Source organism: Engystomops pustulosus, chromosome 11, assembly GCF_040894005.1.
Source record: "Engystomops pustulosus chromosome 11, aEngPut4.maternal, whole genome shotgun sequence".
Classification (NCBI taxonomy): domain Eukaryota; kingdom Metazoa; phylum Chordata; class Amphibia; order Anura; family Leptodactylidae; genus Engystomops; species Engystomops pustulosus.
In genome coordinates, this window is record NC_092421.1 from 64,043,575 (window position 1) to 64,060,369 (window position 16,795).

A 16,795-nucleotide genomic window follows, 5' to 3' on the forward strand; every position below is an offset into this window, starting at 1 on the left:
TATAGCCTATTCCCAACGAGCGTTGTTATAGAACGGTGCGGCGGGTAGTGACTTGCCAACACCGGTCAGGGTAAGACGGCGGCTGTTCCTCACAGCCATCCATCCTGCCCCATGGACCAGAAGGGTTACGCCCCCCCCCCCCACACCCCCAGTTTATTATCGCTGCTATTGGCTCATCAATTCAGACGAGCCAATAGAAGTGAATTTACTTATGACGTCAGTAATACCGGTCACTATGTCTGTAGACACGGTGATCGGGGCAGGGTGGCGGCTGTTCCTGACAGCCACCAATTTTGCCTTGCGGTCCAGAGGGGTTTTGTTGCCCCCCTCTGTCCATGTTTGCCTCTATTTGCTGGTCGATTTGGTCCAGCCAAAAGCAGCAATATTCGTCACAATGGGCATCGCTAGGGTGAATAAGAGCAACACTTGGTGATAATTTCCCTACTAAAACGAAGATATGGTACAAAAGCGCTGGCCGTGCACATTGTACAGATTATGCTGTACAACTCTTACGAGCTGTTCCAATGTGCATGTCCTGCCGTATCATTTCTCCGTTTTCAAGAGGAAGATATTAGGAAACTAATATTGGGACAAGAAGGACGGGGCCCCAGTACCTCTGGTTTAGATGTTCCAGGACAGAATTTTCCCGGTGAATTCTGCTGCTTCTAATGGTAGGACTCAATAAAGAGTCTGTTCCAAAACAGGAGTTAGGATGGACACTACATACTACTAAGAGACCTGCGACAACTCCAGAGTGACAAAAGTTTAGTTGGTCCCTTGATATATTCTACCTCCTTATACACTAGACATTCACAATTCACGCCCAACCTATTGTGAATTAATTTCGGTAAAATGAATAATTGTAACAACTGTTATGTCCCGTTGCTCCCTATACCCCTCCATTATTTCATAAGGGGCGCCACATAATGGGCACTGAACTTTCCAGAAATAATTGAAATTTCCATCTTGGACTGCATTGCACATCATATTTGGAAACCACCTATATGTTCAAAATGCTCATTTCACCACGTGTATTACCCTACACCACATATTACACCTTGCTATATTCCCCAAGGGGTGTACATTCAACAATTAGGGTCACTTTTCGGGTTTTCCTCTGCTTCGGTACCACTACGGCTCTCCAAATGTATCCTGACACATGTGAAGGATTTCTTACAAATTTGGCCTCTAAAAGACAAACATCCCTCTTTTCCTCTACTGTGCGCCCATAAAGCATTTTATATGCACATGTGGGGTACTTCTACACTCGGGAGAAATAGTTTTACACCTTTTTTGGGGTTATTTAATATATTATCCCTTGTGGCTTACATAAATTAGGGGTAAAGTGACATTTATAGGAAAATTTTCACCTTTTTAATGATTCGGGCCTAATTGGATCATTCACCTGTAGGGGCAAATACATATATTACACATTGCAAAATTCTCCAAGGGGTGTGCGTTCAAAAATTAGGGTCACTTTTCGTATTCTTATCTGTTTTATACCACTAGGGTTCTCCAAATGCATGTCAAACATTTCTGTCAAATTTGGCTTCTAAAGGGCAAACATTCCCCTTTCCTTTTACTGTGCGCCCATACAACATTTTATATACACATGTGGGGTACTTCTACACTCGAGAGAAATAGCTTTACACATTTTGGGGGGTTATTACATTGTTTTATCCCTTGTGGCTATATAAAATTAGGAGTAAAATGACCTTTATAAGAAAATGTTCACCTTTTATCTATTTAAGTCCTAATTAAATCAAACACCTTTATGGACAAATACACATATTACACCTTGCTAAATTCTCTAAGGGGTGTGCTTTCCAAAATGGTGATACTTGTTGGGGTTCCGCTCTGTTTTGGTACCACTTCGGCTCTCTAAATGCATCCTGACACATGTAAAGGATGTCTGTCAAATTTGGCTTCTAAAAGGCCAACGCCCCTCTTTCCCTTCTGAGCTTCACTGCGTACCCATACAACATTTTATTTGCATGTGTGGGGCAATTTTATACTCGGGAGAAATGCTAGTACACATTTTTTGGGGTTGTTTCATCTTTAATGCCTTATGGGATACAAAAATTAGCCGTAAAAGTGACTTTTTTGGGAAAATGTTCACCTTTTTCCTTTTAGGGACCTAATTGAAGCAAACACCTGTAGGGGAAAATACACATATTACACCTTGCTGAATTCTCCAAAGGGTGCACTTTCCAAAATGGTGACACTTGTTGGGGTTCCCCTCTGTTTTGGTACCACTAGGGCTCTCCAAATGCATCCTGACACATGTAAAGGATTATTGTCAAATCTGCCTTCTAAAAGGCCAAAGCCCCTCTTTCCCTTCTGAGCCCTACTGTGCACCCATACAACACTTTATATGCAAAAGTGGTGCAGTTCTGTGCTTAGGAGAAATAGTTTTACACATTTATGGGGTTGTTTCATCTTTTATCCCTGGTGGCTTACAAAAATTTTGGGTAAAAGTGACTTTTTTGAGAAAATTTTCACCTTTTTTCCCTTTTGGGGCCTAATTGAATCAAGCACCTGTTGGGGAAAATACACAAATTACACGTTGCTAAACTCTCCAAGGGGTGTACTTTCCAAAATGGTGTCTCATGTTGGGGCTTTCCTCTGTTTTGGTACCATTATGGCTCTCCAAATGCATCCTGACACATGAAAACTTTTTCAGCCTTTTTGCCCTGCAAAAACGAAACAACGCTCTTTCCATACCAAGTGCCCCCCTGTGCCTGTACAGCAGGGTACAGTGACAAAATGGGTATTGGCATACTCAAGAGGAATTGCCCTCAACATTGTAAAATGCATTTTCCTTTTTAACCCATTGTGAAGGTGCAAATTTTAGTGTTCAATGAATCTATAGTGAGATAAAATTACATTTCTCTAATTTCACTTTCATTTATCTTTCACGCTCATGAAACGCTCAAAGGGTTAACAAAATTCCCAAAGGTTGTTTTGAATATTTTGAGGGGTGTAGTTTCTAAAATGGTGTCATTTGTGGGGGGTTTCTGTCATGTGGGCCTTATAAAGTCACTTCTAACTAAATTGACCCTCCAAAAGTAGGTTTTGATGATTTTCGTGAAAATCTGAAAAATTGCACCTAAAGTTATAAGCCTCCTAACATCCAAAATAAAGGAAAAGATGTTTGAAAAATGATGCCAAGTTAAAGCAGACATATGGAAAATGTTAGTTAGCAAGTTATTTTAGTGATATGACCAACTTTACAAAAAGTAGAAAATTTTGAATTTGGAAAACATTGTTTTTTTCAAAATTTTTGCCAAATTTCCATTTATTTCATAAATAAATACTAAATATATTGATTAAATTTCTCAACCAGCATGAAGTACAATGTGTCACGAAAAAACAATCTCAAAATCAACTGGATATGTTAAAGCGTTCCAAAGTTATAACCACTTAAATAGACACGTCAGATTTTAAAAAATGGTCCGTGTCAGGAAGGTGAAAAGTGGCTTCAGCGTTAAGGGGTTAAGGGCTAATCCTCACGTCCCCACACTTTTTTGTTAACTTTTATTAGACTTTTATGCAAATTTACTTATGCGGCTACTGGGGGCGTGGAGTAGCCGCATCTGAGGTTACACGAGGCGGCTACTCCACGCCCCGGTAGCCTCTTTTCCCCTCCTACTCACCATCTTCGGCGCGCAGCTACGCGGCGATCCGGCAGAAGAGCAGGCACGCGCCTGCGCGGTCACTGCTCCGAAACAGGCGCTGGCCTGCTCTTCTGCGCATGTGTAACCTCAGATGCGGCTACTCCACGCCCCAGTAGCCGCATAAGTAAATTTGCATAAAAGTCTAATAAAAGTTAACAAAAAAAAGTGTGGGGACGTGAGGATTAGCCCTTAAAAGGGCTATCCTCACGTCCCATTGATCCACCTACCACCCGATCTACCTTTATAGGTAGATTTGTGGCGGTAGGTTCCCTTTAATTAAACTGGATTATTGCGATAAGTCTTAACCCCTAAAAGCACCAAGATGGTATAGTAAAAGGGGATCAAAAGGTAATTGAAAGATATCTAGCACCAGGTCATGGATTGTAAACCAAAAAACACAGACATGCAGTTTTGAGCCCCCTCTTGCAGGAACTGCTCTTCTTTTAGCCTAATATTCCCTTTTTTTTAAAGAAAAAATGCTTTAGATTTATGCAAATTAGCCTGAGGAGCTAAATTGCATAATTTTAACCCCTAAGCCCACCATGACGTTACAGTACGTCCATGCGGGTAGATACCTCCCGCACCGGGATGTGCTATAACGTCCTGCTTCTGGCACCGGCTCAAGAACGGAGCCGGCACCAGAAGCAGAGGCTGTCAGCTGTCTATCACAGCTGACACCGCACGCTAACACTCACGATCGGAGCAGACTACAACCATGACCGCGATGTGTAAGGGTGTTCCCCCTATGGATCGGATCCCCTGTGCCGCTTACTAGGGGATCCGATCCACTTCTAGGCATCGCCGAGGTCTATCGAGTGCCCTGGGGCTGCCCGATGTTCTGAGCAGTCAGACCCATTACGGGTCTGACTGTAAACGGTCTGCGCGGAAGTGTCTGCATGATCAGACAGTTCACACTGCTCTACAATAAATTATTATTGTAGAGCAGTGTATTGGACTTGAACCAGCAATCAGAGCATTGCTGGTTCAAATATGGAAAAGTTAAAATATGTAAAGTTTACACATTAGAATAAAAAATAAATACATAAAAATATAAGCCCTAAAATGTCACACAAAAAACACATTTTTGATATCGCCGCATCCGTAACAATCTGTATAATAACTCTTTGCGCTAAAAATTAAGCCCCTAACCAGATCTGTCAGTCGAAAAAAAAAAGTTATGCACATGAAAAGATGGTGATGCTAAAATGTACAAAATTTTCTCCAAATTAGTTTTCATTCAGTAAAATTTAATAAAATACACAAAACCCCCACATATTTGATATCGCTGCTTCCGTAACAATCTGCATAATAAAACAGAATAGTTATTAGATCCGCAAAGTGAACCCCGTTAAAAAAAATCCAAAAACCGCTCCAAACAAAAAATTATTTTTAATTGATACCCCAAAAAATGCTCTAAAAAATTATTTTAAAAAATTCACCTTAAAATAAGACCACTGAAAAGTACAATCCTTCTTGCAAAAAATAAGTCTTTAACCAGATTTGTGAGGCGAAAAATAAAAAAGTTATGCATATGAAAGTCAGTGATGCTAAAATTTACAACATTTCGCCAAATTACTTTTTATTCAGTAAAAATGGGAATAAAAAAAATCTACATAAATGAGGTCTTTTTGTAATCGTGGCCACCCATAATATACTATTTTTATGGTAAACAGCCAAAAATGCTATAGATGCCCCAAAATTACGTACCAGAAAAGTGTATCTCATGTGGCAAAAGAAATAAGCCCCTAATAAGCAAGAAATAAGCAAATCCACTCTGCATGGCGCCTCCTTCCCTTCTATGCCCGGCCGTGCGCCCATACAGCAGGTTACCACCACATATGGTGTATTAGTGTACTTGGGAGAAATTGGCTATCAAACTTTGTGGAGCCTTTTTTCATTTAATCCATTGCAAATGTTAAATTTTCCACCCCTATAAAATACGTAAAGGGTTAACAAACTTCTCAAAAGTGGTTTTTCATTCGTTGAGGTGTGTAGTTTCCACAATGGGGTCATTTACGAGTCTATCAATTATTTAGGTCTCTCACAGTCAATTAGAAGTTGAGCAGGTCCATCTAAATACAGGTTTTGGTGATTTTCCCAAAAATTTGAAAAATGATATCTAAATTCTGAGCCTCATAACATTCTAGTAAAATATGTGGAATCTTAAAAAACCATGCCAACATAAAGCAGACATTTAGGAAATGTAAGTTATGAATGTATTTGGGTGCTATGACTATCTGCATCAAAAGTAGGGAATTTAGAACTTTGAAAATAAAGAATTTTTCCAAATTTGTTTTTTTTTCATAACTAAACACAAAAGATATCAGCCAAATGTTTAAACTAATTTGAAGTACAATGTGTTACGAGAAAACAATCTCATAGCGTTCCAAAGCTATAACCACTTATAGTGACACAGGGCAGATTTGAAAAATGGAGGCGTGTCCATGAGGGGTAAATTTTTCTTTATTTCTTTTTGCAAAACCCAGGGCATAAAAAGCTAAAAGAATAGCAGTTCAAGCCAGAGGTTGCACACAGTATGTCAGGGTGCTCCGTTTACAATCCTTCATCCTGGTGATAAATGTCTTAACATTTCAGGCAAAATAACCCCCCTAAACTAAATATATTTTCATAAACTGCCATTAGAGAGCATTGCCTCTATCCCTAAATTGTCCCTCTACATGCCTGTAAACCTAAGCAATGAGGTCCTAAAACTGTATGCAAATGACCTGTGAAATGTCCAATGAGTCATTAGCATATTCAAGCTGTCCACCTTATTCATGAGTGGGAGGTACAACCACACCCCCAGTGCTTGACTGACACCCTGTGTAATGATGTGAGGCTGTATAATGATGTGCTTCCTGCTGCTGGCGCCCCCTGCAGCCTGTGTGTGTTTGTGTGTGTATAGGAGAGATACAGCAGCTCCAGGCAGCCATGTTATAGCAGAACATGTCAGGTACTTGTGTAGCTGATGTCTACAGCAGCAAAGACACCAGCAATGCTTTACTATACATTACCTCTGACCATGTGACCAGCATCATTTACATAATACAGAATAGATGATTTTACAATGAATAATGTATGAAATAACTAGATGAAGGCTGGGATGGGATCCTTGTGAGCTGCTCCAACAGGAAGAGGTGACAGGACTAGTGACACAGACCTGATGACAGGTGTCCTTTAAGGTCCCAAAATGAAATAAATGAAAACAAGAGATCCTGCTGCAAAAAGTGACCCCCCCCTAACACAGCTCTGTAAACCCGGGAATGAATAAACAATTGGCCTTACAATACGGCGAAACAGTTTTGTTTTGTGCAAACCTCTATACATTTTTGTAAAAATCTACTAAAACAGAATAAACCCTATATAAATGATGCATCCGGCGGGGCCCTGCCTGGTGTAGAAATAAACACAGCCCACAAATTACACATATGAAAATTCACCTGGCAGACGTCTTTTTGCCTATGTTTTCTGTTATTTTCTCAAGCTGTAGCCAGGATGGACCATGAGCCGCTACATGGGCTCCTGTATAGGACACGGAAAACACTGATGGCAGAAGGGAGGGGGGCACATCCCTTGGAGTCCATTATCATCCGCCATAATCCCCTACACTGCCCGTGCAACTACTGCCCCCCCCCACACACACACACACTGCCCGTGCAACTACTGCCCCCCCCCACACACTGCCCGTGCAACTACTGCCCCCCCCCCACACACTGCCCGTGCAACTACTGCACCCCCCACACACACTGCCCGTGCAACTACTGCACCCCCCACACACACTGCCCGTGCAACTACTGCCCCCCCCCCACACACTGCCCGTGCAACTACTGCCCCCCCCCACACACACTGCCCGTGCAACTACTGCCCCCCCCCCACACACTGCCCGTGCAACTACTGCCCCCCCCCCCCACACACTGCCCGTGCAACTACTGCCCCCCACACACTGCCCGTGCAACTACTGCCCCCCCCCACACACTGCCCGTGCAACTACTGCACCCCCCACACACACTGCCCGTGCAACTACTGCACCCCCCACACACACTGCCCGTGCAACTACTGCACCCCCCACACACACTGCCCGTGCAACTACTGCCCCCCCCACACACTGCCCGTGCAACTACTGCACCCCCCACACACACTGCCCGTGCAACTACTGCACCCCCCACACACACTGCCCGTGCAACTACTGCACCCCCCACACACACTGCCCGTGCAACCACCACCCCCCACACACACACTGCCCGTGCAACTACTGCACCCCCCACACACACTGCCCGTGCAACTACTGCACCCCCCACACACACTGCCCGTGCAACTACTGCCCCCCCCCCCACACACTGCCCGTGCAACTACTGCCCCCCCCCACACACTGCCCGTGCAACTACTGCACCCCCCACACACACTGCCCGTGCAACTACTGCACCCCCCACACACACTGCCCGTGCAACTACTGCACCCCCCACACACACTGCCCGTGCAACTACTGCACCCCCCACACACACTGCCCGTGCAACTACTGCACCCCCACCACACACACTGCCCGTGCAACCACCGCCCCCCCACCACACACACTGCCCGTGCAACCACCGCCCCCCCACCACACACACTGCCCGTGCAACCACCGCCCCCCCACCACACACACTGCCCGTGCAACCACCGCCCCCCCACCACACACACTGCCCGTGCAACCACCGCCCCCCCACCACACACACTGCCCGTGCAACCACCGCCCCCCCACCACACACACTGCCCGTGCAACCACCGCCCCCCCACCACACACACTGCCCGTGCAACCACCGCCCCCCCACCACACACACTGCCCGTGCAACCACCGCCCCCCCACCACACACACTGCCCGTGCAACCACCGCCCCCCCACCACACACACTGCCCGTGCAACCACCGCCCCCCCACCACACACACTGCCCGTGCAACCACCGCCCCCCCACCACACACACTGCCCGTGCAACCACCGCCCCCCCACCACACACACTGCCCGTGCAACCACCGCCCCCCCACCACACACACTGCCCGTGCAACCACCGCCCGCCCACCACACACACTGCCCGTGCAACCACCGCCCCCCCACCACACACACTGCCCGTGCAACCACCACCCCCCACCACACACACTGCCCGTGCAACCACCACCCCCCACCACACACACTGCCCGTGCAACCACCACCCCCCACCACACACACTGCCCGTGCAACTACTGCACCCCCCACACACACTGCCCGTGCAACTACTGCACCCCCCACACACACTGCCCGTGCAACTACTGCACCCCCCACACACACTGCCCGTGCAACCATCGCCCCCCCACCACACACACTGCCCGTGCAACCACCACCCCCCACCACCACCACACTGCCCGTGCAACCACCGCCCCCCCACACACACTGCCCGTGCAACTACTGCACCCCCCACACACACTGCCCGTGCAACTACTGCACCCCCCACACACACTGCCCGTGCAACTACTGCCCCCCCCACACACTGCCCGTGCAACTACTGCACCCCCCACACACACTGCCCGTGCAACTACTGCCCCCCCCACACACACTGCCCGTGCAACTACTGCCCCCCCCCACACACTGCCCGTGCAACTACTGCCCCCCCCACACACTGCCCGTGCAACTACTGCACCCCCCACACACACTGCCCGTGCAACTACTGCACCCCCCACACACACTGCCCGTGCAACTACTGCACCCCCCACACACACTGCCCGTGCAACTACTGCACCCCCCACACACACTGCCCGTGCAACCACCGCCCCCCCACCACACACACTGCCCGTGCAACCACCGCCCCCCCACCACACACACTGCCCGTGCAACCACCGCCCCCCCACCACACACACTGCCCGTGCAACCACCGCCCCCCACCACACACACTGCCCGTGCAACCACCGCCCCCCCACCACACACACTGCCCGTGCAACCACCGCCCCCCCACCACACACACTGCCCGTGCAACCACCGCCCCCCCACCACACACACTGCCCGTGCAACCACCACCCCCCACCACACACACTGCCCGTGCAACCACCACCCCCCACCACACACACTGCCCGTGCAACCACCACCCCCCACCACACACACTGCCCGTGCAACCACCACCCCCCACCACACACACTGCCCGTGCAACCACCACCCCCCACCACACACACTGCCCGTGCAACTACTGCACCCCCCACACACACTGCCCGTGCAACTACTGCACCCCCCACACACACTGCCCGTGCAACCATCGCCCCCCCACCACACACACTGCCCGTGCAACCACCACCCCCCACCACACACACTGCCCGTGCAACCACCACCCCCCACCACCACCACACTGCCCGTGCAACCACCGCCCCCCCACCACACACACTGCCCGTGCAACTACTGCACCCCCCACACACACTGCCCGTGCAACCACCGCCCCCCCCACCACACACACTGCCCGTGCAACCACCACCCCCCACCACACACACTGCCCGTGCAACCACCACCCCCCACCACCACCACACTGCCCGTGCAACTACTGCACCCCCCACACACACTGCCCGTGCAACTACTGCACCCCCCACCACACTGCCCGTGCAACCACCGCCCCCCCACCACACACACTGCCCGTGCAACCACCACCCCCCACCACCACCACCACACTGCCCGTGCAACCACCGCCCCCCCACCACACACACTGCCCGTGCAACCACCGCCCCCCACCACCACCACACTGCCCGTGCAACCACCGCCCCCCCCACCACACACACTGCCCGTGCAACCACCGCCCCCCACCACCACCACACTGCCCGTGCAACCACCGCCCCACCACCACCACACTGCCCGTGCAACCACCGCCCCACCACCACCACACTGCCCGTGCAACCACCGCCCCACCACCACCACACTGCCCGTGCAACCACCGCCCCCCCACTACACACACTGCCCGTGCAACCACCGCCCCCACCACCACCACACTGCCCGTGCAACCACCGCCCCACCACCACCACACTGCCCGTGCAACCACCCCCCCACCACCACACTGCCCGTGCAACCACCCCCCCACCACCACACTGCCCGTGCAACCAATGCACCCCCACACACATTACCCATGCAACTACTGCCCCCCACACACACTGCCCATACAACTACTACAGATATGCCCTGGCACCGCGGGGCGCGGGCAATGATTGTTGAGCAGCTACATGATTGCTGGAACAGAAAACCACCCATAACCCCCTCTTACTGGGAAGTTTCTCACAGACCTCCTCTTCATGTTATTTAATATAATAACAGCTAATATTATACACTATACAGGGAGAGGCCCAGCATGAGGAACCCAGGTAACCAATCAGAACCGCCCTTACATGGTGGTATCGGAGCCGACAAGATAAGAGCCTTTCTGTAATAGGCCGAGGCAGGAGACAGGACACCGTACCATACCAAGGCCCCCACTACCAGGGTTCTACCCCTCCCTGGGGCAGATTCTGCGGGTCTTTGCCCGCCCCATCCTTCCCTGCTTACCCACAGCCGCGGAGCCACCTCAGCACAAGTGGCGTGGTCAGCTCTTACCTCGCGCGCAGCCGAAAACCTCGCGAGACTTGGGCCCCATCAACCGGCTGTCTGGCGCCACCTAGAGGAAAACGCTGGTGCTACAGGATAGATAGACATAGATAGAGAGAGGGAGGCAGAGGGGGTAACAGGGCAAATACACGGGGGTAGATGTAGCCTCTCAGGATGACAAGTAACGCTGGCTTCTTTTTACTCTGTGACCCCAAAATCCACCTTCCATTCATTTCAAGGATTCCCCTAGAGCTGAATGGTCAAACATCCAGCAACTAAAAGGCTATTCCCATCTGTTACCTGCTGATAATATGCAACGTATGGCGGCGTCAGCCGGGCACTGTATCCTGGTTATGTACAGTCACCATATGGCGGCATTAGCCGGGCACTGTATCCTGGTTATGTACAGTCACCATATGGCGGCATCAGCCGGGCACTGTATCTTGGTTATGTATAGTCACCATATGGCGGCGTCAGCCAGGCACTGTAACCTGGTTATGTACAGTCACCATATGGCGATGTCAGCCAAGCACTGTATCCTGGTTATGTACAGTCACCATATGGCGATGTCAGCCAAGCACTGTATCCTTGTTATGTAGTGTCACCATATGGCGATGTCAGCCAAGCACTGTATCCTTGTTATGTAGTGTCACCATATGGCGATGTCAGCCAAGCAATGTATACTGTACAGTCACCAGCCGGGCACAGTATCCTGGTTATGTACAGTCACCATATGGCGGCGTCAGCCAAGCACTGTATCCTTGTTATGTAGTGTCACCATATGGCGATCTCAGCCAAGCACTGTATCCTTGTTATGTAGTGTCACCATATGGCGATGTCAGCCAAGCAATGTATACTGTACAGTCACCAGCCGGGCACAGTATCCTGGTTATGTACAGTCACCATATGGCGGCGTCAGCCAAGCACTGTATCCTTGCTATGTAGTGTCACCATATGGCGATGTCAGCCAAGCAATGTATACTGTACAGTCACCAGCCGGGCACAGTATCCTGGTTATGTACAGTCACCATATGGCGGCGTCAGCCAGGCACTGTATCCTGGTTATGTACAGTCACCATATGGCGGCGTCAGCCGGGCACTGTATCCTGGTTATGTACAGTCACCATATGGCAGCGTCAGCCAGGCACTGTATCCTGGTTATGTACAGTCACCATATGGCGGCGTCAGCCGGGCACTGTATCTTGGTTATGTATAGTCACCATATGGCGGCGTCAGCCAGGCACTCTATCCTGGTTATGTACAGTCACCATATGGCGGCGTCAGCCAAGCAATGTATACTGTACAGTCATATGGTGGCGTCAGCTGAGCACTGTATCCTGGTTATGTAGTCACCATATGGCGGCATCAGCTGAGCACTGTATCCTGGTTATGTACAGTCACCATATGGCAGCGTCAGCCAGGCACTGTATCCTGGTTATGTACAGTCACCATATGGCGGCGTCAGCCGGGCACTGTATCCTGGTTATGTACAGTCACCATATGGCGGCGTCAGCCGGGCACTGTATCCTGGTTATGTACAGTCACCATATGGCGGCGTCAGCCGGGCACTGTATCCTGGTTATGTAGTCACCATATGGCGGCGTCAGCCAAGCAATGTATACTGTACAGTCATCATATGGTGGCGTCAGCTGAGCACTGTATCCTGGTTATGTACAGTCACTGTATGAGAGCATAAACCGTTCACTGAATCGTCGTTATGTACAGCCAGGTACTGTATTACAGTTATTGTAACTGAGGTATCCGTTAAAAATAAATAAATAAATGATACTTTGCTATTAATGTATCTATCCAGATCAGTTTAAATGTCATTAACAAATTGTAAACACTGAGTAATGAGCCAGTGTGGAGCGGATTGGAGGTCTGCAGAATGTCCATCTATACTGTGGATTTCTCCTGCACATATTATGATTTCCTGTAGATCTTCACAACCTGCAGCGTCTCAGTCCATCTCCAACCTTAAGGCTGCATTTACACCTTGCGCTTGGGCTGGGTTCACATCACATTTTATGTATATGCTCAGCGTATACATCGAAAAAGCTCCTGACGGATACACTGAGACATAGTTGCTGCCTCTGTCTAAGAATTATACGTCTGATCCGCCGAAAAAGGAGGATGGAATGACGTAGCAAGCTCCGTTTTTTTTCCATCCTGCTCCCTCCTGCTGACTGTCGTATGTGCTCAGTGGAGACAATGCCACACGTGGTGTTTTGAACCTGTTTTTTGTCATGTGGTTTCAGTAGGTTTGAAAACGCATCCGTTTTTGTCCATTTTTAACTAAGATAATTGGGAAAACTGGACAAAAATTGATGCATTTTTAAAACGAAAGCGTTTTTTAACAAACTAAAAACGCATGACAAAAAACGGACTTAAAACGCCACGTGTGACATCACCCGAAGGCTGGTGCCACACGCACTGCTTTGTCTGCGTTTGAAAATGCAGACAAAGCCGCACCCACCGGGGCAGGCCGCGGCCCGATCGCATCGGCGTTTCTATGGGTTCTATGCGTTAATTTAATGCAAAACACTGGCGGCTCGTTGCCGATCGCAGGCGTTTCCATAGAAACGCTGATGCGATCGGGCCGAAGCCCGCCCCGGTGGGCGCGACTTTGTCTGCGTTTGCAAGCGCAGACAAAGCGCCACGTGTGGCGCCGGCCTAAGGGAAGCAGATGCAGCGTATTACATCCATCCCCCAGCCTCACCAAGCAAAAGGGTAATGTGAACAAGGTGATGTGAAAACTGCCTAAGGGTGAAGACACACGTGGCGTTTTTAGGCCGTTTTTGGGCCGTTTTTAGTTAGTGCGTTTTCAGATCGTAAAAAACACATGCGTTTTTGACAGGTTTGACCAATTATCTTAATTCAAACTGGTCAAAAACGCATGCGTTTTTCAACGATCTGAAAACGAACTAAAAACGGCCTAAAAACTCCACGTGTGTCTTCACCCTTGCGTTTTAAAACACAATACAACAGCTGAGGAGAGGAGATTTACGGTACCTAATTATATTGTCCTTAACATTGAATTTTGTAAAAGCAAATGTTAACTTGTTTTGTAAACACAAAAGTTAACAGCAATGTAATTAGGTAAATCTCCTCTCCTCAGCTGTTGTATTGTGTTTGAAAACTCAATGCAAACGCAATGTGTGACTGCAGCATCAAGGGGTTTGCAGGAATGAGAAATCATTGTGAGGTTATTTATGTCTTTGTCCCTTCCTGCGCTCCTTGGCTACCACCAGGTTTACATGACTGTAATATATAAATCCAATAAAAGAAAAGAGAAATCTTTGTCCTACAGCAGTGGGTGTAATAAAATAACAAAAGTGCCTGTACTAACTTACCCCCCCCCCCCCCCTAGATGCCAGTAGTTGTTGTCATCTACAGGTTTAGCCCTGCCCAAACCCCCTCTATAGCCCCATCTTCCGATGAGCCAGGAACCTCCTAACACTGAGGTGACCCCTTCATATTACTAGCGGGGGAAATCAGATAAATAGGCGTCCATGTGTTCCACCACAGCGGGATCACTCTCATAGGATAAAACAGGATATCTAGATGTGACGTCTCATTAAAGTTAAATTCAAACACTGAGGTTTTTGCCTTAGGTGCAAACATTCCTCTTCTTACATTCAATCCACAGCGATTTGTCTGCAAAAACCTGAATATGTAAAATGCGCCTAATAGGTAACAATGAGGCCGCATTCACACATGGTGTTTAAATTGTGTGTTGGAACAATTCAAAAACGCCGTGGGTCCTGTTCTCAGTATTTATGGGGGTGGCAGATATTGTCCAGCACAGCAGTCTCCGGTACAATTCTACTATTATAGCCGGAAGTACCCAAATACTGTGCTCCCCAATATCCAACACTCCTATAGCACTGGATGGAGCCACAGGCCCCTGCCCAACCCGCCACTCCGTTAGGACCCCTTCACTTGTGAGCGCGGGGTCCAGTGGAAAGGGAAAACAGTTGAATTTGGTACAACACCCACAGGCAGAATTAATGTTAACTTGGCTAATACAACCCATTTTCCAATCAATGAATGTCACATTTCTCATAGACCAGAGGTAAGACAGAGTACTTACCACTCCCAGGTAGATCCTCACTGCACTTCCTGTGCTTCTTCCGACACCGCAGGACACACCAGTGGAAGCAGCACAGCCATTCACTTGTTGGAGTGGGACCCGCCTATGGCAGTGATTGGCTGAGTGTCCCCTGCTAGTGTTTCCTGTGGTGTAGGGAGACCCTGGAGAGTAGCAGGAAGCAGAAACGGTAAGGGCGCATTCACATGTGGCGTTTTTGTTTCATTTTTTTCATTGCTTTTTTGCATCCTTGTAAAATGCATTTGTTTTGCATACTGGCTTTTAAATGGGTTTTTGGATAATGTGTCTTAGTTTGGCGTTTTCTCCGTTGCGTTTTTGAGGTACGTTTTCATTGCGTTTTTCAAAGCCTTTTTTGAAAACGTATGTGTTTGTGGTCTGCAATAGACACAGCTGCCTGCAGTTAACACACATCAAGCATTGCTTTTTTTTTAAAAATGCAAACGAACATTTAAAAAAAACGGATGCCTAAAAAAAGCATGAATTTAAGTCCCCTTTTATAATTTATTTAAACTGGAAAACCCCTTTAAGGATCCAGACCATCAGAGGGTAGTGGAGGTCTCTTCACACAGGAAAAATATTTATTTGAAAATTCCAACAAGTATTTTGGTTTTGGACCCTACAGGTGAATATTTTACCTTAGACTTAGCTCTGCTGCAGTCAGTGGTGTACATTCGGGGGTCTGCACAAAACTGACGCTGCAATAACATTATTGGGGTGTAATGTGGGAGGATTTCAAAAAGTTTTAGCACAGAATACAAGTAAAAATTCTCCCCAGCTAAGGACCTGTCAGTGCCCTGTAGGGGCCCCAGCTCAGGACCTGTCAGTGCCCTGTAGGGGCCCCAGCTCAGGACCTGTCAGTGCCCTGTAGGGGCCCCAGCTCAGGACCTGTCAGTGCCCTGTAGGGGCCCCAGCTCAGGACCTGTCAGTGCCCTGTAGGGGCCCCAGCTCAGGACCTGTCAGTGCCCTGTAGGGGCCCCAGCTCAGGACCTGTCAGTGCCCTGTAGGGGCCCCAGCTCAGGACCTGTCAGTGCCCTGTAGGGGCCCCAGCTCAGGACCTGTCAGTGCCCTGTAGGGGCCCCAGCTCAGGACCTGTCAGTGCCCTGTAGGGGCCCCAGCTCAGGACCTGTCAGTGCCCTGTAGGGGCCCCAGCTCAGGACCTGTCAGTGCCCTGTAGGGGCCCCAGCTCAGGACCTGTCAGTGCCCTGTAGGGGCCCCAGCTCAGGACCTGTCAGTGCCCTGTAGGGGCCCCAGCTCAGGACCTGTCAGTGCCCTGTAGGGGCCCCAGCTCAGGACCTGTCAGTGCCCTGTAGGGGCCCCAGCTCAGGACCTGTCAGTGCCCTGTAGGGGCCCCAGCTCAGGACCTGTCAGTGCCCTGTAGGGGCCCCAGCTCAGGACCTGTCAGTGCCCTGTAGGGGCCCCAGCTCAGGACCTGTCAGTGCCCTGTAGGGGC

At 49.2% G+C, this 16,795-nt stretch overlaps 1 protein-coding gene across 6 annotated transcripts in view; it reads right to left on the bottom strand.

The window, feature by feature from the left end:
* TDRD1 (tudor domain containing 1) overlaps window positions 1–16,795 on the bottom strand; it is a 67,074-nt gene that overhangs the window by 49,788 nt on the left and 491 nt on the right. For 2 of the 6 annotated variants that reach the window (XM_072130151.1, XM_072130150.1), the window contains exon 1: window positions 11,039–11,127. The exons of 1 other annotated variant lie outside the window; for it this stretch is intronic. In XM_072130151.1, the coding sequence (XP_071986252.1) occupies window positions 11,039–11,112 (74 nt within the window). In that variant the 5' untranslated portion in view covers window positions 11,113–11,127. Of the gene's footprint in view, window positions 1–11,038; window positions 11,128–11,195; window positions 11,306–15,327; window positions 15,486–16,795 lie in introns of those variants that run through there. 3 more of the 6 variants (XM_072130152.1, XM_072130154.1, XM_072130153.1) reach the window with 3 other exon arrangements.